This window comes from Delphinapterus leucas, chromosome 2, assembly GCF_059928025.1.
Source record: "Delphinapterus leucas isolate spDelLeu-1000000601 "Yukka" chromosome 2, BTC_Dleu_Yukka2, whole genome shotgun sequence".
NCBI lineage: Eukaryota > Metazoa > Chordata > Mammalia > Artiodactyla > Monodontidae > Delphinapterus > Delphinapterus leucas.
In genome coordinates, this window is record NC_143130.1 from 106,713,669 (window position 1) to 106,737,330 (window position 23,662).

At 39.2% G+C, this 23,662-nt stretch overlaps 1 protein-coding gene and 1 gene segment (V, D, J or C); one reads left to right on the top strand and one right to left on the bottom strand.

The window, feature by feature from the left end:
• The window catches only part of LOC115803651 (sal-like protein 2), a 900,219-nt gene that overhangs the window by 763,692 nt on the left and 112,865 nt on the right, over positions 1-23,662 (bottom strand). The window lies entirely within an intron of this gene.
• Positions 2,500-3,459, top strand: LOC149750249 (T cell receptor alpha variable 38-1-like). The segment is given in 2 exon segments: positions 2,500-2,638; positions 2,878-3,459. Coding segments are annotated over 2 exon segments (357 nt in total).

Here is a 23,662-nt window from a genome sequence, read left to right on the forward strand (position 1 = left end):
GGGTATGAGTTTGCCTTCCCTTCCATAGTGCCACACATAGCGGCATAACCTGAGGGCTCAGAGTGCCTGACTGATCATTATGATTAATCAAGGGATTTCACATCCCTTTGCATCAACAGACCCAAGTTATAGCAAAGAGTTGGGACAACAGGCATGTGACCATTGAGTATGCTGATCTACTACATACAGCATTATCCACAAACCACTAGCCTAACAGAACATTGGAATGACCACTGAAAGGCTCAGCTAAAGCACCAGCTTAGAGGTAGTGCTCTGAGAGGCTGGAGAACTATTCTTCAGGATGGTGCTGTGTTCCTGTTAGATAAAATGCATGGACCTGGGAACCAAGGAGTGGAAGTAGGGCTATCTCCCCATCAACTCCCAGTTTCAGTGACTCACTTGGATATTGTGTGCCTCCTGTTCTCATAATTCTAGGTTCTTCTGGACTAGAGGTCCTGTTTCCTTTTGAAGAGAAAGGAGAGGGTATTTCTATTAGGGAAACAGAGAAGTTTTCACGAAACCAAACTTTACATGTACCACCTGGTCATTTGGAGATACTCATGTCCGAAGACCAGAAGGCCAAGAAAGGAGTTACTACACTGGCAGGGGCAATCTATCTTGATTATCATGAGGATTTAGGGCTATTGCTGCCTATTGGGAGCTGGAAAAATAGGACTAAAACTCAGGGGATTCACCGGGATGACTTTTAGCACTTTCATGACCATAATTACTGTAAACAGGCAATTGTAGCAACTATGGCCTGATAAGGGGAGAATAACCAGGGGTTCAGGCCCCTCAGGGATGAAGGTCTAGGTTACCTCCCTGGGACAGAAGTCTAGATATAGAAGTATTAGTCAAAGGTGAAAGAGAATCAAGAATGAGTGATATAAGAGGTAGATGGAAGATAATAAATATGAATTATGGCTGTGGAATCAACTATAGCAATTATAACTTGTCCCACTGATCCTTCTATTGATTTTTTTTTTAAAGAACTAGTGTTCTGAGTAAATTTAACATAGAGCACAAGTGGATCTCAGCAGTGAAAGGTATGGGCTGTACAGATGCTGCTGGTGTTCTGCTCACATACCCTGACAGCCACCTCTATACCCTGAAAATCCCAGCAACTCTGAGGACTATTTTCTGACCATGAGAGCACGTGGCCAGTGTTCAGGACAAGTCAGATGTGCCAGAGAATTGATGTCCCCAAAGCATCCCTCAAGCCATGATGGGTAATGAGTTTATGAATTACTCCAGCTCCTTTATGCCTCATTTGGGGTAACTCCAAAGGGTATGCTATACCATCTCCCAGAATTACCCAGCTGGATTAAGCTCCAATTGCCCATAGTAGTAACGGCTTGATGACAACACCCTGTCTTGGCCTCCTTCCCTTCTCTGACTCACTTCCTACTAATGTTTCCTAGAATCACCTGCATATAAACTAATTATACACAAGTCCTTGTATTAGAGCTGACTTTTTGGGAATCCAAAACCAAGATACAGGAATTCAAATCATGGGGCAAAGATGGAGATGATATAGAAGAAATTCTGGTTGCTCCTTCTTCCATTGCTATCAAACTGAATTTAGGGGCACAGAGATTTTAGCAGCCTCATTCAGGGCTGGTCCCAACTCTTACAATCGCCTGAGCATCTCTCTCAGTGAGAAGACTCAGCCACCCACGTCTGTTACAAGAGAACCTGTGCTGTCAGACAGTACCCAGTATGTAGCAGAACCCCATTCTTACTCTTGGCTTGGGGACTCCAGCTCAGGAATTACATAAGTGTCCCTGTTACTTCCTCTGGAAACACAAACTTCTGGTGAATCACAGTAGGTCTTTCTTTCCTTGTTCACAATATTTTTTCAAAATGGAATGAGAGTGATGGGAGCAACTCTTAATATGACTTGTTTGAAGCAATTCGGTGCTGATGAGAACTCCTGCAATAGTTATTTCAGAACTTCTTAAAAAAAATAGGTCTCTTTTTTGTGTGTGTCCGTGGAAAATATAAGCACAATTAGACACTACATGATCTGCTTCCACTTACTCTGAGTTTAGTCCATGCTCTTTTCAGGCACAAACATATATCTTTTTTCTCATTCTTTATTTTGAGAAGTTGTAAAACTATTAAAAAATTGAATACATTAATATAACAGGTGTATTCTTATCACCCATAATTAATTGTTTATATTGTACTTGCTTTGTCATTTTTATTTTTTTTAACGCAAAGAAAAATTATAGAGTTTGCCACTGTTGCAAATAAAACTCTGCCACTTCTGCCCACTATTCCAGGTCCCCATTCTTCTCTCCAAGATTAGGTCTTAGCAGAATAAATTTGCCAGCTCCCTCTTCTCTTTATTTTCAGCCTACAAGTTAAAAAAACTCAGAAAACGGTTTTCACTTTCATCTGAAATTACAACCAATAGCCTAGTTCCTGAAGCGAGACCAAAAAGTATTGGGAAAACTTTCGTCAGTGAGACAGTCACCCATCACCTGTCATACCATTTCCTGCTCTGAAGCTCGAGGGCCGCAGAGCACAGAGGGGAACCCAGATCAGAGCAGGAGACTTCTCAGCCTGCAGGGGAGAGCTGTAAGCATGATATTTGTTAGCTTGCTGCGGGCAGTCCTGGTCTCCACCTGTCTGGGTAAGGAAGGTTTAGGTCTTTCTTTATAATGTTATCTAATGGGGCTGTGAAACGAGAGAAGATGAATAGCAGAGTAAATGCATTGCCTCAGAGAGCCCAGGTGAAAGCTGATATGTTCTGCTGAGGTTTGGATCAGGCAGAAGAAAGGTGGGTGGGGATGGGAACCAGTTTGGGCTGGTCTGCCTGCTTTCTCTCTCGTGTGACACCCAGTGTGGTCCTTTCTCTCCTCTTTCCCACAGGATCCAGTGTGGCCCAGATGGTCACTCAGCCTCAACCAGAAGTGTCTGTGCAAGAGGCAGACACAGTGACCCTGGACTGTACGTATAGCACTAGTGACAGTGATTATTATTTGTTGTGGTACAAACAGCCTCCCAGCGGGGAGATGATTTTCATTATTGGCCAAGAAGCTTATAAGCAACAGAATGCAACCAACGGTCGCTACTCTGTGAACTTCCAGAAAGAAGCCAAATCCTTCCGTCTCAGGATCTCAGACTCCCAGCTGGAGGATGCTGCAATGTATTTCTGCGCTTACAGTGGTCCACAGTGAGACGAGCAGCAGAGAGAGGCTTACAGAAACCTCAAACCTCAGCATCTGTGCAGAGGTCGGCGGAAGTGGTCGGGGTAAGAGGAATATAGAAAGTCATTGACTTCTCCTTGGAATAAAAGCTCCTCCTATCTGAATGTAAGAGACACAGAGAGATGAATGTCTATGACTTGTAGTCCTTAAATTAACAGTAAAAATGACACGTGTAGTGCTTTCCAGTTTTACAAGTTGTCTTCATACTTGCTATCATCTGTAACCCTCATAGCTTCATATGGTATATGTGACAGGTCAGACTTCTGAAGCATTTCCTCTGTCCAGCAAATCTTTATAATTTTCCTGGGAGCTCTTACCTCCAAGAATCTTAATCTTTTCCATTTTGTTCATAGGTGCTTGTTCTTTTAATTGTCCATCCATGTCCAAAACCGAATCTCCTCAGAAAAAGGTACCCATTTTAGAACACAACAGCTGTGACAGCATAACCAGGGAGGGAACCCAATGGTCCTACAATAGACTTAAGAGATAAGCTAGGTTGACGGTATCTAGAATAGGTGACCTAGAAGAATGATGGAATGGCCTGCTAAAGGCTCAGCTAAGAAACGAGCTCAGGGGCAACACCATTAGTGTTGGAATGCTATTCCAGGAAGGGATAACATTCATTAAATCAATGTCTGATGTATGGTGCTGTGGCACCCTAGCTAAAATACACAAGTTTAGAAACCAAGAAATGGAAGCAGAACAGTCTCTTCTCCTGTCACTCCCTGTAACCCACCTTCAGAATTTGTGTTTGCCTTTTCTCATAGTCCTAGGCTCTGCTGGATTAGAGGTCCTGGTTCCCTGAGGAAGAATGCTTCCACCAGCGGATTCAGTAAGGGCCCCACTGAACCTGCAGCTATGACCGCCACCTAGATCACTAGGTGACCTAGTTGAACTCCTTGTGCCAGAGGTCCAGCAGACAAAGATAGGATTTATTAGATGGGGGCATAATTGACCCAATTATCATGGAGTACCAGATTGTTATTACACAGTGAGAGCAAGAAGAAATATGTTTGGAATGTAAGCGTTTCACATGGGGTATTTCCATGCCCAGTAAAAAGAGCAAGTGGCAACTGTGGCAACAAGGCCTAAAAAGGACAAAGTGACAAAGAATTGAGACCTCTCAGCAATGAGGGTCTGGGTCACCCCGCCAGGCAAGAATCTAAGTTCGCCAAAGTGGTATCCAATATAAGGAAGTCTGGAGAGTACAGCGGAGGAGGGAAAAGATGAGTATCAGTTATAGACTTGGTACCAATTAAAGGAGTGGGGCCTGAAGCTCAAGTTATGCAACCTCCTGTATTAAGTGTTTTAGATGGATTGTAGCCAGCCACAATCTTGAAGACTCAGAGACACAGTGAAAATAACATAAGACAAGCACGCATCTGAGTAGTGCAAAGAGAGCCCTATAACAAATATCTCATGTGCCTGTTGTCACGTCCAAATGCCTAGGGTTGAATTTATCAATGGCTGTGATAGACAATTCTTGGATGCTCAGACTCATCTCAAGCTGATAACATCCAACATTAAGCATGCACTGTGCATTATTTTTACTTCCTACCCCAGGGCTTTCTCTGACTCCTTGGGAGCTCATTCAGCCCATGGGCAAGCACAGCCTGAAAGTATAGGGGAATTACCATCCCTGCCAGCAAGCACCAACCAGAGGGGAAAGGGACAGGAGTACACTAGCTTCTTGCTTCCCAGCAGATAGTCCTGAGAAGCATCCTGTATGCTTCTCGGAGATCCTGGGAGAATCAAGCCCTAATCCTGTGCTATCTACCTCCTCATTTCTGCTTCTTAAGATCACGTCCTAAATAAACTATCTTCACCTGAGTCTTTGCTTTAGGCTCCATTTTGGGGGGGAACAACATTTAATAGAGAAAATTTCTTTGAAATTTTAATAGAGAATTCTTTGAAATTTTAATAGAGAAAGAACAGAAGAAATTTAAGGTGAACTTTATTGGGCTGATTGCTAATAAGAGCATGGGAGTACTTGAGTGATTACATAATTGGAAAACTAGAAGCTGTCACCTTATTTTTTCAAAAGATGGTGAAACAGACCATATTTACAAAACTCCAGTCTCTGCAGATGTGTGATCATGTCCTTAGTTACCAAGTCTCAACTTTTCTCATTATCCCTGTCCCTGAATCTGCTCACCCTCTATTATTTAAACCTCATTCCTACTTCTTCTCAAAATATACCTCTATTCAAGTCCATCTATTCTCCTTACTGACCCATAAGCACTTCAAACTCTTGAATTTTTTTTCTGGTTGTTCCGCTCACCCAAATTTCCCTTTAATGTGTGTATCAGTCTGGTCAAATCATATTAGTCCCATAAGCACACCTTAAAGCTCTATCTCCTCCAAAGTTTCTTCTCTAATAGTGAATCCTTGAATTCCTTCTCTCCTAAAGTCACACTGTGCTGAATCTGAAAGATTGATTCATAGTGACTTACCTTTTTAAAGCATTTGCTATTGTTTCCAGGCCCTGATCTTTCCTCCCCCAAATATATTATGGTCTCTATGAGGACAGAACTTTGCCTCGTACAGGTATACGGAATTCTTCAATGCTCTTGGCAATATTGGGCACATAATAAGTGCTCAATAGAGCCCAAAGATTATGCTTAAAATTTATTTTGTAAACATCATATATTCATAAGAGAATATTAAGGGGAAAATCAGTATGTTCTAACACAGTCACAGAAGGTTTCTTTGGAGAAGTTATGATAAAAGGTAGGATTTTTAAAAGCAGCAATGAAGGGAAAAATAGGGTATGTTTTAAATATCAAGGTCTCTTCATTGAATATAAATAGAAACCTGAAACTCGTATAAACAGATTCCTTACAGAACAGATTTCCTTAAACCAAGTTCTTCCTGGGTAGAGGAGTGAATCATAGGAATTGCCTCAGTAATTATTTCTGTGACCTGAAGAGGGCACTGCTTGCACAGTTGACAACAGTTATTCAACCGCCCACCTGACATACCAGTTCCTGTTCTGAAGCAGTGATGTCACCCAGTACAGCTAATACCTAAGGTTCAGATAAGAACAAGAGCTTTTGTCACCCTGCAGGAGAGAGCTGCCAGCACGGCAGGCCCCGGTTTGCTGTGGGCAGTCGTGGTCTTACCTATCTCGGTAAGGAAGGCACATGTTTTGCTTTTACTAACATCCAATAGGACTGGGAAGTAGGAAGAAAGATTAATAACACAGGGATCTTACCTCCTCATGGGTCCCAGCTACTGGAGGCAAGAAAGCTGATGGATTTTACCTGAAGTTTGGATAAAGCAGAAGAAAGGTGGGTGGAGATGGCAACCAGTGTGGGCTGGTCTGCCTGCTCTCTTTCCCTCCTGTGACACCCAGGGTGGTCCTTTCTCTCCTCTTTCCCACAGGATCCAGTGTGGCCCAGATGGTCACTCAGCCTCAACCAGAAGTGTCTGTGCAAGAGGCAGACACAGTGACCCTGGACTGTACGTATAGCACTAGTGACAGTGATTATTATTTGTTGTGGTACAAACAGCCTCCCAGTGGGGAGATGATTTTCATTATTGGCCAAGAAGCTTATAAGCAACAGAATGCAACCAACAGTCACTACTCTGTGAACTTCCAGAAAGAAGCCAAATCCTTCCGTCTCAGTATCTCAGACTCCCAGCTGGAGGATGCTGCAATGTATTTCTGCACTTACAGTGGTCCACAGTGAGATGAGCAACAGAGAGAGGCTTACAGAAACCTCAAACCTCAGCATCTACACAGGGGCTGGGGGGAAGTAGTTGGGGTAAGATGAACATAGAAAAATCATTGACTTCTCTGGAGAAAAAAAATACTATTCTATCTGCCTATAAGAAACACAGAAATGATGCTATAAGCTGGAATTCTCAAAATAGTAATAAAAATAATGGAGGTACACAATGCTATATAGTTTTGTAAAGTACATTCACATGTATTTATTTAATTCTCACAACCCTGTTGTTATATAGGACAGGTCAGATATTCTGTGTCACTGCCATCCAGGGACTCTCATAGCTTGAACTAAACCTGTATTCTCCATCTGCATGCCCCATGATCATATCAAAGTCAACATATCCGAAATTGAGCTTTTATACTCCCCACAAATCTTATTTTTTATTTTTCCCTCCTCAGCTTTGCTCAGGATTAAGACACACAGTAAATTTCTGAGTTTGAAGAATTTCTCCACCCTCTGAAGAATTTCTCCACCCTCTACCTACCAGCCTAGGCTATCTGATCGTGTGTGTGTGTGTGTGTGTGTGTGTGTGTGTGTGTGTGTGTGTGTGTGTGTGTGTGTGTGTGTGTGTGTGTGTGTCCGTCCACACCTTATTTCTTTCTAATTACAAAACAGGTTGAAAAACTACATCACATTTATCTCATTGTTTCCTGATTGATCTATCAGTCCCCCTCCTGACTTTAACCTAATTTCACCCTGTATTTCTTAAATTTCCTTCATGCACCGTTGGTCTGTCCTAAGAAGTTGAGGAAAGACAACAAACACCGTCAAACAGGATTTCATGTGCTGCTAGTACTCATCAGCAAATGCAAATTAATTGATTAATTAATTTTTAAAAACAAAAAGTTTAGCTTCTGGTTACGCTATCATTGCTTCTGGGAGGAGGTGAGCCATCTAGAAGAACCAGGTCTAAAGGTAGGGCCAAGCAGCTGCCATCATCAGGGTCACCACCTTACATCCCCTGAGAAATAGGGGATGTCTGGACCTGGAAAGGATTCATCATACTTATGCAAAGCGGAAAAAAATAATAAAATAGAAAAAATGATCCAACATTTCTTTGTATGTCCATAATTCCCCCAAAACATAGCTTTTGCTATGAAGACCCCTTGTGGAGCATTTAATTCCATCTGCCCACTTCAAGTGAGTGATAAAGTTGGAGCAGATACTCCATGGCTGTATTTAAGTCCATGAGAGGTTTCCAGAGCTGAGGTTGGAGGTATGTTTAGAATGAGTGATGGAAGTTACTGGATTTGGACGAAACCAAGGGGAGCCAAAGCCAGATTGCTAAAGAATAACTAAAAATAAGCTTTCATAGGAATACTGTTTCATCCCTTAGTTATCAGTACTAGCTCATGGGATTAGGTACCCAGGCTGGAACAGAACCAGAGCTGGTGACATGCAGATGTTCTTTTGGATTTCCTATGGCTTTTTCACAGCCTTCCTTGAGAGCTCCTCCACTGCCTGCCTTAGACCCATAGCCTCATAGCTAAAAGTCCCCTTCTTAGTCCCCTTGAACAGCTTGGAGCCGTCTGGAACACTCCCATTTAGTTTCACATGCTGCAGCCCAAGGGCAAGTTATGCCACCCCTGTTCACCAAATCCCATCCACTCCCACAACTCACTCTAAATATACCCCTTCCAGCCTCAGTTCCTAGAGCATCAGGTCCCAGCCCAGGCTCAGCACCCCAGGCTCTAGATTGTCTAGAAAAGCAGTGAGACAACAAACTCAGTGAGGGTATCACCTTTCACACAAGTCAGATAATTCTGGGCCATTCAAGTTTTACCCTCTCTTCTACACCCCAGGTCCAAGTAGTCACCAAGACTTAATAGATTCAAGCTAGTTATCAAAGCTTACTTCTTTCTGTTCTTGCTTCTAGTGGTGTCAGCTCCTCTCATTTGAATTAATAAATGATCATCTACCTCTAGTCTGTCTGTCATCAAGTCTCTCCATCCTCATTTGTGCCCCCTTCAAACACTGCTTCACACGGCCACCAAGTGACCTTCCTACAATAAAAATAAAGTCATTCCCCCTTCAACAAAGCCCCATTTCCCATAGAAGAAGACTGTGATTATTCAGAATGTGAGTCCATCAAAGCAGAGACCATCACTGTATCCCCAGCACCTTCCATGCCTGACAGGGTAAACAGTAGAGAGCTATCTGTTGAATGGATTAATGGATGAGTAATTCAGCCTCCTTTGTTGCCACACTCCTATCCTCTCCCACTCTATGCTCTCATCTCATCAGCACATGAAATTATTTCCTGCCTACACCTTTGTGGACTCTGTTCCCTCTGTGTGGAATACCCATCCCCGCTCAGCCACTTCACTACTGTTCAAGATGTTCCCAAATTTCCCCTCTTCTCTTAATTCTTATCCTGACCCTCTTGCCCAGTTAAAACTGAGCACTTCCTCTTTTTAACCCATAACTGAAACCCTAAGCATATTTCTAGTGTAACAAACCTAACACTTTATGAAACTTAAATGTATGTTTTACTTTATTCCAACAAAAATGCAAGCTTTACTTGTCGGAAGCTGAGTTTTATTCATTTGAATAGCAATAGTGCCTACAATATTCTTAAATTCACAGGTATAACTTTTTTTAATTTGGCCAGTGTTATATTGCTAGTTTTTTTTTTGATTGAGGTAGAGTTGATGTACAATATTATATGTAAGTTTCAGGTCTACAACATTGTGACTCACAATTTTTAAAAGTTGTACTCCATTTATAGTTACTATAAAATATTGGCTATATTCACAGATATGATTTTTTAAAGTTTTTTTTGAGTGAAGTTAATTGATGGCGTTTTTCTAATTAAACTTGATAAAATAAAAATTGATAACTTTTCTACATTGCCATCTCCTCCATAGTTGTATTTACTAGGGATTCTGAAGTAACTCATAGGAAACAGACTATATGGTATGCAGAAAATTAATAATAATGACAATATTATACAAATAATAATAGTAGTAGTAGTGGCTAACACAAATTGTGTATACATGTCCCACATTCTGATAGGTTCATAACATGTATTATTTTATTTAGTAGTTTCAACAAATCAATTCAATGGGATGGGTGAATGGAAGAATGGACTAATGAATAACATAGGGAGGAAAAAAGGAGATTTATATAGTAGGATAGCAAATTTACACTGTACTTAGTTACATATAGAAAGATACGTAAAGAAAAAAGTTTCTCTAATGATCTTTCCCATTAACCATCCCATCCACTAAGTCGTTATGAAACTGAAACTTGCAATTAACAATACCTCAGTTTCTTCAGGTTTAAAGAGTTCCTTTCAGGTGTCAATGTTTTTAAATATTCAGTCCATTTAAAGTTCAATTCCGTGTCAGGGCTGATTTAAAGTCTCTTGGATGACTCAATCTCTTTAGGTGCTTTGTTGGAAGTTCCACCACCTTAACTTCCCCTTCCCCAGGATGACATCTGGGTAATAAGGGGAAATTATTGAGTGTCAGTTGAGGAGGGAAAAAAAGCCTCAAATCCATGCACTGCTTTCTGGATCCTTTGGTCTATGTAGCTGAGTAGACAGTCTGGTCTTCTCCATGGGTAGATAACTCGTTAGGTGTGGGTTATCCCACCTGGACTTTTGAGACGTGCTCCACTCTCCAATATTCTTGTGCTCTCATATTTATCTACATGTTTCTAACCTATCCTCACCCCATGAGTTAATCTGTCTTTCACAGGGGAGGGAAAGGACAAGGGTCCTGACATCTGATTTCCTTGCTCTGCCTCCATCTTCCTTTTTCTTCGATCAGTCTCCCGAGACCAATAAAATTGACATTCCTATCTCACCTACACCTCCTGTCACCCTTTCCTTACATAAAAACTCTACTATCAAGTCTAACAGGCCTTACTTACAACATATTGAAAGATACGATGAAATAATTTAGAAAAAAATTTACCTTTGAACGAACCAGTTATCCAAGACAATTCTATTGCTGAGAAGTCAAAAATCCAAATTAAATGTCAGAACTAAATGACGAAATGAACTATTTTCATTCCTTTGGGAGTAATCTAATCTCCCCATCCCACTCAAAACAGATAGAAAGAATATAGATAAGGTTATGTGCCTGGAAATGTAAAAGAAAAAATATTATGTTTCAAAAATATATTCCCAATTACATGGAGGGAGAGGAAACAATTTATGTACCCAGGAGTACAACATGTGAAAATCACCATGGATATTTTCAAAGAAGACAAAGACTTTTAAAAGTATAAAAATTAAGAAAATGAAAGATAAGCCACAGACTGGGGGAAAATATTTGCAAAACATGTATCTAGTAAAAGAGTGGTATCCAAAATATACAAAGAACTCAAACTCAACAATAAGAAAATAAAAAGCCCAATTAAAAAATGGCCAAAAGATATGAACAAACATCTTACCGAAGAAGTTATACAAATGTCAAATAAATGTATGAAAGCATTATATATTGATATAATTAGGGAACTTCAAATTAAATCAACAGTGAGATACCACTACACACCTACTAGAATGAGTAAAATCCAAAAAACTGACAACACCAAATGCTAGTAAGGATGTGGTGCAGCAGAAACTCTCATTCATTGCTGGTGGGAATGCAATATGGTACGGCCGCTTTGGAAAACAGTTTGGCAGTTTCAAACAAGACTAAACATAATTTTATCATATGATTCAGCAATAGAGCTCCTTGGTATTTACCCAAATGAGTTGAAAATTACATTCATACAAAAACCTGCACACAAATGTTTATAGCAGCTTTATTTGCATTTGCTAAAACTTGGAAGCAACCAAATACAAAAAATCCAATTAAGAATGGACAGAGGAGAAATGTCTATTTCGATCTTCTGCCCATTGTTTGATTGGGTTATTTGTTTTTTTGATACTGAGCTGCATGAGCTGTTTGTATATTTTGCAGATCAATCCCTTGTCGGTTGCTTCATCTGCAAATATTTTCTCCCATTCTGAGGGTTGTCTTTTCATTTTGTTTATGGTTTCCTTTGCTGTGCAAAAGCTTTTAGGTTTCATTAGGTCCCATTAGTTTATTTTTGTTTTTATTTTCATTACTCTAGGAGGTGGGTCAAAAAAGATCTTGCTGCGATTTATGTCAAAGAGTGTTCTGCCTATGTTTTCCTCTAAGAGTTTTATAGTATACGGCCTTACATTTAGGTCTTTAATCCACTCGGAGTTTATTTTTGTGTATGGTGTTAGAGAGTGTTCTAATTTCATGCCCAGCACCACTTATTGAAGAGGCTGTCTTTTCTCCATTGTATATTCTTGCCTACTTTGTCATAGATTAGGTGACCATACAGATGGACAAAAAGCACATGAAAAGATGTGCAGCATCACTAATTATTAGAGAAATGCAAATCAAAACGACAGTGAGCTATCACCTCACACCGGTCAGAATGGCCATCATCAAAAAATCTACAAACAATAAATGGTGGAGCGGGTGTGGAAAAAATGGAACCCTCCTACACTGTTGGTGGGAATGTAAACTGGTACAGCCACTATGGAAATCAGTATGGAGGTTCTTTAAAAAACTAAAAATAGAGCTACCATATGATCCAGCAATCCTACTCCTGGACATATATCCGGAGAAAACCATAATTTGAAAAGATACATGCACCCCAATGTTCATTGCAGCACTATTCACAATAGCCAGGACATGGAAGCAACCTAAATGTCCATCAACAGAGGAAAGGATAAAGAAGATGTGATAAATATATACAATGGAATATTACTCAGCTATAAAAAAATGGAATAATGCCATGTGCAGTAACATGGATGGACCTAGAGACTGTCATACTAAGTGAAGTAAGTCAGACAGAGAATGACAGATATATGACATCGCTTATATGTGGAATCTAAAAAAAGGGTACATATGAACTTATCTACAAAACAAAAATAGAATTACAGATGTAGAAAACAAACTTATGGTTACCGGGGGTTACAGGGGGAGGGAAAAATTGGAAGATTGGGATTCACATATACACAATACTATATGTAAGATAGATAGCTGATAAGGACCTAGTGTATAGCAAGAGAACTCCACTCAGTACTCTGTAATGGCCTATATGGGAAAAGAATCTGAAAAAGAGTGGATGTATGTATATGTGTAACTGATTCACTTTGCTGTACACCTGAAACTAACACAACATTGTAAATCAACTATACTCCAACAAAAAAAAATTTTAATGGACAGAGAAACTGAATAGACATTTTTCCGAAGAAGGCATGCAATGGCCAACAGGCACATGAACACGTGCTCAGTACCACTAATCATCAGAAAAATGCAAATCAAAACCACAATGAAATGTCACCTCACACCTATTAGAATGGCTGTCATCTAAAAGACAAGACATAAGTGTTGGTTAGGATGTGGAGAAAAGGGAACCCCTTATGCACTGTTGGTGGGAATGTAAATTGGTGCAGTCACTATGGAAAACAACGTAGAGGCTCTTCAAAAAAATAAAAATAGGATTACCATCGGATCCAGCAACCCCACTTCTGGGCACATATACAAACAAAATGAAAACGATATCAAGGAAATATCTGCACTCCCATATTTATGGTAGCATTATTCACAATAGCCAAGATATGGAAAGAACCTAAGTGTCCATCCTTAGTTGCCTGGATAAAGGAGAAGCTGAACATATGTACGATGGAATATGATTCAGCAGGAGAAAGAAAGAAATCCTGCCATTTGCGACAACATGGATGGACCTGGAGAGCACTGTGTAAGTAAAATAAGCCAGAAAAGACAAATACAGCATGGTGTCACTTATATGTGGAATCTAAAAAGGAAAAAAATGTCAAAATTTTGTGTGTGACTTGTTTGTTTTCCTACAGAGAGTAGGAAAGTGGTTGCCAGGGCTGAGTTGTGGAGGAAATAGGAAGAGGTTGGTAAAGTGTACAAAATTTCAGCTATAAGATGAATAAAGTCTGAAGATTTAACATTAAGCATGGTGACCACAGTCGATAACATTGTGTAATTGAAATGTGCTAAGAAAGTAGAACTTAAATGTTCTCAGCAAGAAAAAGAGATAAATATGTGAGGTCATGAATGTGTTAATCAACTAGATAAGGTGAATCCTTTCAGAATATCTATCTATACATAAATCACCACGATGTACACTTTAAATATCTTAAAATTTTATATGTCAATTATATCTAAGAAAGGCTGAAAAAAAGAAATGTACTAGCAAAGACACCACCATAAAATGTAGACACTCAGTATTTTTATCACATTTATGTTTTGAGAGGAAAGACTTAGAGAAAATGGAAGTTCTGAGGGTCACCCCTCCTGTCACAGTGCTCAGTGACAGAGCCCCAGAGTTGCTGGTGCTTGGAATGTATGAAAAACTACATTGGTTGCTGAAACAAAACTAACACAAAATCAGGAAAACAGGATCAAGGTAGATTTGGGTGAGAGGCTCGGGAGAGAGAAAGAACTATGATGAGGAAATTGAGACCTCACTGGATTTTACAAGCACAGTTTTGCTGTGGGGCTGACACCAAACTTGTGGTTTCACAGTTGAATTTAGGAAGAGGATGTGGGGCAGCACAGTATCCACAAAATTCTTGGACCTCAGCCTTGTTGCTCCTGGGACATGGTTTGGAAATAGTGATTTTCCAGAGTTCATCACTTGTGTTACTGATTCTTTCCAGAAGGGGGAAAGGGGGTAGAGGGCAGGTGACGGGGGGCGGGGGGGAGTAGATGCCTCAGGGTCAGGGGTTCTGGGAGATTCCAAGTGCTCTGTGAGCACGGCAAAAAGGCTCTCAGTATCCCAGGATATCCTCAATATCCCAGGATATTCAAAACAGCCCAATATTTAATCACCTGTTTCGTTAAGGGCATAGATCCACCAGAACAGACAGGGGAGGGTCAGATTTCCAGAAGAGATGGTTGGTGGGGACCCCCTGCTATGCTAGGCATTAACTCTTTAGTTGCTGAATCCTGGGTAAATCTGGGTAATGCATGGTAGATACTGGAGGAGAGCACTTTCAGAGGCGATGAATTGCCAATGAGTGTGGAAGTATTTCTATATTTAACAGCCAGTATGGGTCTCATAGCACATACTCATAACATATCAACTGTGTGAGGAGTAGTTACTCTGCCTATAATTCATGTGTATTGTCATCGGGTACTTGATTCATTTGTTCCCAGATGTGATTAACTGAGGGTGCTTAATGTACCTTTCCATTCAATATCGTCCTTTAAAAATATAAAATAATTTGGTTAACCAACTTCTTAATTTATATAATCATCTCAAACAATAAACATTGTTTTAAAAAGATGAACTTCTATGGAATGGTAGTTAATCAGTCATCACTTCAATCCGGACACTGTAGGGGTCAATAATAGAAGACAGTGAATGAGACTCTCCTTTCTTCTTGAAAACTCTTTCTTCTTTTTTCTCTGTTCATCCAAATCTTGGACACTCTTCAAGGCAAACCCACGTGCCACCTCTTCTCTAAAGACTTTCCTAATCGTTTGAAATCATGTCAAACTTTCTTTTGACCTACAGGCTACCTTCATTACATTCTGTCCTTTGTTGATCACTGTTTCATATTTATGTTCTTTCATCTCCAACTATATAGGGTTACTATACTGAACGGAGAACACGGATCATTGCTTTTACTTTCCTTGAGTGCCTTGCAGTACTTTCCAGAGTATTTGGCCATTAAACCCTTAAATGTTACTTGCTGTTGATACTGATGCTATAAAGAGTCTGGGTAAGAGTATAAGTAATGAAAGGTGAAATCAGGGTACAATTCTAGGCATAATTTGGACTTTGAACAAAATATTCTATACTGACTAAACCTATATCTTACGATTTTTTTTAATTTTGTAGAAAAAGTCCTCAATTAAATAGTTACTGATCAAGCCTCTTTCTAATAAGGAGTATCACTTGTTGAATGAAGAAGAAGCAATATTATTCTAAATTCCAGAAAGTCTTCATATGCCCAAAAGTTAGAAATGCTGGCATATGTCTCTTCTCCAAATCAGAGAATAAGGGAAGTTTTCATGACAATCCTGCCTTCAGGGATCTCGTCTCCTATTCTAAAAATCCCATTAAACTTAAAATTTAAATAACTACATTTGTGTACATTTTATAATTCGTAAAATGTTTTACAATTTCTCCAATCAGTTACACAGCACATGAACTGTAAAACTGAATCTGCACCTCTGAGTTCCTGGTGTTCTCTGAAACTAATGATTGCCATTTTCTAACAACTTTGTATATATCCAATTGCTGTAGCATATACTATGAGAGATGATGAGAAAGCCATTTCCAATCTCTATTTTAAAATCCTTGTTAAAGTTTCTATTTAGTGTTTTAAATTTTTGTGATCAAGGTTATAAATTTTCTGAGAAATCAAATAGGTAGAATCCTATTGCTAAGATTTAAGTCAGTCTAGAAAAAGTGCCAATGTTAAGAATGGTTATTAGTATATAATTCCTGTAACTGACTAAAATAATATGTAGTAGAAAAAATTTTACATGTACGTTTCTATGGGAGGACTGGAAAAGGGAAGGAGAGTTTCACTTTTTTAAATAGTGTGAGAACTCTAATAATAATAATAATAAATTTAAAATAATAACGAAAATAATAAAGATTATAGGGTCCTTCCTACCTCCACCAAATGAAAAGATGCATGGATATGATAGTCTACTTCTTTCCTACTTTACAGAGGCAGGGAGGACCTCTTTTGGGATTCATGCAAAAAAACTAATTAAAAATAAAATAAATAAAATAAAATACAGGTGTGGCTATGACGAAATCTGTTCTGAGGGACATGAACATCAAGTGAAACCAAGCAGCTTAACTATTGTCCAGTTCAGGGGTTTCCATGAAAAATCAGGGAAAGACAAATTAGCCAAGAATTCTTTTTCTTTCTTTTGAAAGTCCTAATGGAAAAGGGAATCAACATTGACAGTACAAAAATTAGTGCTAAATGTCGTAAGTTGTATGTTTGTGCTTTTTCTTCCTACTGTTCTAGATCAATAGGGTAGAAGTGGCATGTAGCAATCACCTAGGAGTTTAAGACTACAGCCCTCACCCTCAAACCCTGAGAACTACCATAGTTACACTGTCACTGCGGGAGTGTTTCATAACCACAAGGTATGTTAAGGTGGTAGAAAGTTTGATTAACCCCATTCCATAGAAGTTCATCTTTTTAAAGCAGAGTTGATTGTTTAAGATGGTTACATAATTTAAAAGCTGTTTAAGCAAATAATTCTATTTAGAATAATGAATGTAAAGGTATATCATATACCCTCAGTTAATAACATCTGGGAACAATGAATCTACTAGGGCACTATCCCACCTGCTGACACTTCACATGAATTTTAGGCAAAGTTAGCTACTAGATACGGAGCTGACATTCCCTGAGTATACACTATAAAACCCTTATTGGTTGTTAAAAATGGAAATACCACCATGCTAGTTGGCAACTAGCCATTTCTCAATGGTCCCTTACATGCTCGCTTTCAACCCCTGCCATATTGGCTGTCTTGGTTCCTCTCCCAAGCTTATCCACGACCCAGCAACTGAAGAGTAAATGTTTGGCATAGCTGGGAGTCCCCACCAGGATTCTGTTCTAACACTCTCACTCTCTCCCTACAACCTGTGTCTGTTCTGATATCCATACCAAACAACAAACGGATGATTAAACATTGGGTTAAAAGTTTTTAATATCATCTCTGCCTAGAAGGAAACACAACATACACAATACCATACTATAACAAATAGTCTACTAGGTAAGAGTGAGCTGATGCAGGCTAATGAAGAAACTTTCCTGAGCACACCACTCTCCCAGAATCTTCACCTGTTCACCAACTCAGAAACTCTCTGAACCCTGGCCTTAAGGTTTTATAGAGATTTCTTTGCTTAGATAGGATTGATTAAATCATTGGCCATTGGCAGTTGATTCAACAGCCCCTGTCCCCTCCCTGGAGGTCAGGGGGGTAGGCCTAAAAGTTCCAACCCTCTAATCACCAGGTTGGCTCCTCTGTCAACTAGACCCCCATCCTTAGGTGCTTTCCAAAAGTCACCTCACTGACATAATATAAGACATCTTTAAGACTCTTGCCACAAGAAATACCAAGAACTTTAGATGCTCTATGCCAGAAATGGAATGAAGATCAAATATATATTTCTTATTATAAATCAAAGTATCACATGTGCTTATATTAAGCTTAGTCTTTGCTTAAGAACTTGGTCACAGTAGAACCTTTAGGTGTTGAGACCACATTAATTAATTCCTATGGATATTTTGATTCCTACTAATATGCTTTGCTAACACTGGTAGCCTGCTTTGGTTACTAACAAAACCAGCAGTACGGAAATTTAATGTCCTTTCTCTCTTAACTCAGCTCTTTGTCTCACTTCTCTTTGGAAGCTTCATTCTCTCTGCGACACCAGAAATGGGCACTTTCCACTGACTACAGCAACAGAAGTTTAAACCTCTTGGCAGGAGGAAACACTTTCTGCTTAACGGGGAGGCTGATTCAGATAACCTTCTCTAGAAACTCAGAATTACACTGTTTGATAATTTCTTGCATAGAACATTTGCAGTTTCAGAAAGGTGAGTGATGTCAGATCTAAAAGTCTTTTGTCCTGTCTTGCTTCATTCAGATTCAGATTTAAGGGGAAACACTGGAGAAGTCACATGAATTTCCGTGACTGATATTTTTCACCAGTCTATAGAATATATAACTTAAAGAATGGTTGGAGGATTAACCATAAACAGACATTGCCAGTAATTCTGCTGCACTGTCATCAAATCATGTTCATGTTTGTAGGCCAACCAGCACATTAGATAGATGACAGTCAGACTTTGGAAAACTGTAAAACCTTCACACATTTTTAAGATGACTACTAAAATATTTTACAATTATTTTAAATGTTTAAGTAGTTATAAAGGTTATAAATTCTGCTGTATTATAAATATTGACATTTTCAAATAAAACTCATAATAGCTTGTATATATGCAATGAAATCTTAATAACAAAGTTATTTGATATCTATCAACATCCAATTAAAATTCATGAACTCTTCATTAACAATTGAAGGTTTCATATCACTACTTTTTTCCTTACAATAATATTTCCATTCAACTTCTCCTGCAAAATTTAATATATTTTTTCTTTAAACGTCTTTTACTGATCACCAAAAATGTCTGCAACAAAAATATGTGTGAAATTGAAATTTTTTGTTTCCCCTGATCATATTGCTCTAATTGTTATTTTTTTCTGGATTGATTTGTAAATAAAATTATTAGTAATGCATGTTTGATGAAAACAACTTAAATACATTATAATTTTTAAAGGTTTTTAACATAAAAGGCAAAAAAGATTTTTGGAAGTGCATTTCTTAATAAAATGACTGAGGTCAGATCTAAGTGCTTTGATTAAATGCTTTCCTGACATCGGTTAAAAAAAAAAAATAGCCCTTTCCTTAATGTTCTCAAACCTCAGAGCAATGCTGCAAAGATTCCATGTAAAGTAAGGACAGTTGTGAAATGAGAGCTAGGAAATGAGAACCACAGTCAGGTTCTCAGACAGATCATTTTTAGGAAAGGGTACATGGAGAAGTCAAGTATCTAGAAATTGATTCCCTTAAAATACCTATCTGGGGCTTCCCTGGTGGCGCAGTGGTTGAGAGTCCTCCTGCCGATGCAGGGGACGCGGGTTCGTGCCCCGGTCCGGGAAGATCCCACATGCCGTGGAGCTGCTGGGCCCGTGAGCCATGGCCGCTGAGCCTGCGCGTCCGGAGCCTGTGCTCCGCAATGGGAGAGGCCACAACAGTGAGAGGCCCGCGTACCACAAAAAAAAAAAAAAAATACCTATCTGTTCCTTAGTTTGAAGATCACTACATTAGACTACTCTAAATATTACTGATTCATTCTCAGCCAGTCTTCATTCCGTAACAAGCTTTGAGGAAAATAAGCAGGAAAGTTGAAGGATAGAGTCTTAAGTTTCAGTAAACCTGGTAAATTTTCTAAAACCTGTTTGACATTTCTGGCTTGGAGGAATAACTACTGATGAGTTAGAAAACAATAGGGCCTGAGCTCTTGCATGATACAAAGTCATTTGCATACAAGTCACTTGTATGTATATCTTTACCTTGGAAAAGGCAGTTTTAAATGCCGTGGTCATTCATTAGCAACACTGTAAAAGAGAAAGCTGTTCCAATTTTAGAAAAAAAAAAAAACCATTGCTAGATCTCTTTTACTCTATCATGCGAGAGCATTTTCTAGTAGACACTTATCTGACACTCTTGAAGAAGGTAACTGTTGTCACAGCATATTTACCTAGCAATCCATAAATCTATATGAGAAAAGGCTCATATGGTTTACACTCCTGTGTGTTGGAGGTTAACCTACAGAAATAAAAGAGGTGTTACGAGTTCATAGCCTAGAAGAAAAATTAACCCCCAATTGTTGTACCAACTCTACCAATATTTTATTTTGCTATCTGTACATTTATATCTTTTTCCTATAAGCACTTGTGGAATCAGGTCTTTTTATTCATGGTTCTCTCACTAAGAACTTTAATAAAACTTGGACACAGACTCACTCCTAATTTGTGTTATAATTTTGTTTTTTGCACATATAAGGCCATTCTGGCTCTGAAAATCAGATAATTATCTCTCAATACCTAAGCTATACACTCCTGGCTTCATAAACATCTAAGACAGGAGATAGATGGGCCCTAAACTAGGCATTTACAACTGGCCTCCTGTTTACATTTCACGGCGCAGGAAAAAGTGGGCTTCAGGCCGGACACTTACAACTAGTCTCCTGTTCACATCTCCTGAGAGAGGAGATACATGGGCTCCAGGTTAGACATTTAAAACCAGCCTCCTCACAAAAACAGAAATATAGATCAATGGAACAGGATAGAAAGCCCAGAGATAAACCCACACACCTATGGTCAACTTAATCTATGACAAAGGAAACAAGGATATACAATGGAGAAAACACTGTCTTAAATAAGTGGTGCTGGGAAAACTGGACAGCGACATGTAAAAGAATGAAATTAGAACACTCCCTAACACCACACACAAAAATAAACTCAAAATGGATTAAAGACCTAAATGTAAGACTGGACACTACAAACTCTTAGAGGAAAACATACAAAGAACACTCTTTGACATAAATCACAGCAAGATCTTTTTTGACCCACCTCCTAGAGTAATGGAAATAAAAACAAAAATAAACAAATGGGACCTAATGAAACTTAAAAGTTTTGCACAGCAAAGGAAACTATAAACAAGATGAAAAGACAATCCTCAGAATGGGAGAAAATATTTGCAAAAAAATTAACGGACAAAGGATTAATCTCCAAAATATATAAACAACTCATGCAGCTCAATATTAAAAAAACAAAACAACCCAATAAAAAAAGTGCAGAAGATCTAAATAGACATTTCTCCAAAGAAGACATACACATGGCCAAGAAGCCCATGAAAAGCTGCTCAACATCACTAATTATTAGAGAAATGCAAATCAAAACTACAATGAGGTATCACCTCACACTGGTCAGAATGGCCATCATCAAAAAATCTACAGACAACAAATGCTGGAGAGGATGTGAAGAAATGGGAACCCTCTTGCACTGTTGGTGGGAATGTAAATTGATACAGCCACTATGGAGAACTGTATGGAGGTTTCTTAAAAAGCTAAAAATAGAATTACCATATGACCCAGCAATCCCACTACTGGGCGTATACCCTGAGAAAACCATAATTCAAAAAGACACATGCACCCCAATGTTCACTGCAGCCCTATTTACAATAGCCAGGACATGGAAGCAACCTAAATGCCCATTGACAGACGAATGGATAAAGAAGATGTGGTACATATATACAATGGAATATTACTAAGCCATAAAAAGGAATGAAATTGGGTCATTTGTAGGGACGTGGATGGACACAGAGATTATCATACAGAGTGAAGTATGTCAGAAAGAGAAAATCAAATATCGTATATTAACACATATATGTGGAATCTAGAAAAACGGTACAGATGAACTGGTTTGCAAGGCAGAAATAGAGACACAGATGTAGAGAACAAATGTATGGACACCAAGGGGGGAAAGCGGGGGGTGGGGGGATGAATTGGGAGATTGGGATTGAATATATACAATAATATGTATAAAATAGATAACTAATAATAAGTAAATAAATAAAATCAGCCTCCTGTTTAACTCTCCGAAATGGAAGTAACAACAGGAACAGGGTAAATAGCCAAGCTTTGTCTCCTGTGGACACCTTAAGATAACAGTCATGGCAGGAACAGAGAGGGGCTAAACCTTGTTTGAGTAAAGGATCAAGCGGTCACATATTTCCCATCCTTGGGGCAAGGGTGACATTGCACATGTGCAGAAAGGCTCCTTGGGGTCAAAAAGGAGGGGGCATAATATGTGATGCTAAGGCTGTCCCATAGGCCTCTGGGCTGAAATCCATTTTGGAAAACAGTTGTGCATGCATTTTGTGGAGGGTCCTAGGGGAGGTCAGGTGTGGAAAAAGAAACCAGATAATTGGCCAAAAGTAAACAAAGACTGGGAAGAACTGCCTGATATAAATAATTTAATGGCCTCTTTCCTGTGCTCCTCTTCATTAGGGAGGATGCCCACACCCTTTCTCTCTGGGTGTGCATCTCTGCCTTGATTCTATCTGAACTAAACAAATTTTCTCTGTGTGCTCTCCCACTTGTTGCTGTGCTATGTCTCTAATAATAAACTTTGTACCTGTTTTTACAGTTTTTGCCTCCGTGAGAAATGCATTTTTCACTGGGGGCAAGAGCCAGGAAGTGTGGTGCAATTCCTGGGCAGGGACTTAAGATCTCGCTTCATGCCACCACTCACTGCTGCCTCTCCGAGATCACATCTAGGTTGAACCAAAAGGTAACCTGTCATTTTTAATTACGTTGTTATTCTGAAATTTAAGAGGCAATCTAATGGACAAAATGTCTTGAAACAGTCCCAGTTATTTTCCAGTAGTCTGAATTTAGCCGTGAAGACAAACAAAAGTAGGTGATTCATTTACAATAAGAGTGTCAAATCCCATGGATTGTATACCTTTCTCCACAACCACACAGCACATTCTGGCTTTGAACACCAGTTTCACAAAAACAGAATCTGCAGACATGGAGAACTTGCGAGAAGGAAATTCACTCTAATCCGTATCTTCCTTGAAGGGTTTCAGGTTTCTAGGCCAGAGTCACTCCTGAACATAAAAGAAAGCTATCAAATGTCAGCATAAAGTTTTCTCTTACTTGAAATGACCTCACTAATCTTATCCTGATATCCTGGATACAAAGCCCATCTTAACTCACTTAAGGCATGCCAGGAGTATACTTGTCATTAAATAATTCAAAAGCATGGCTTCTACTCAAAATTCTCCAGGGTTTTCTCCTACCTTTCTAGCCATCCCTACTTTCTTCTTCCTTTGAAGGCTGTACTTTCTCTACCAATTTCTTGAATTCTGGGGTTCCTAATCCCTCTTCTATATTAAATACACACAGGTTCTAGACCATCTCATCAACTCCTAAACTTCAAACACCACTTAACTGTTCCCTACTGAAAAATTTGTATCTCTAGCCAAGATCTTTCTCAGTGCAGATCCAACTCTATGCTTCAACCTCAATATGCCACAGATTGAGATCATTATCTTACCAATCTATAGGTCGTCCTTCTCCAGTGT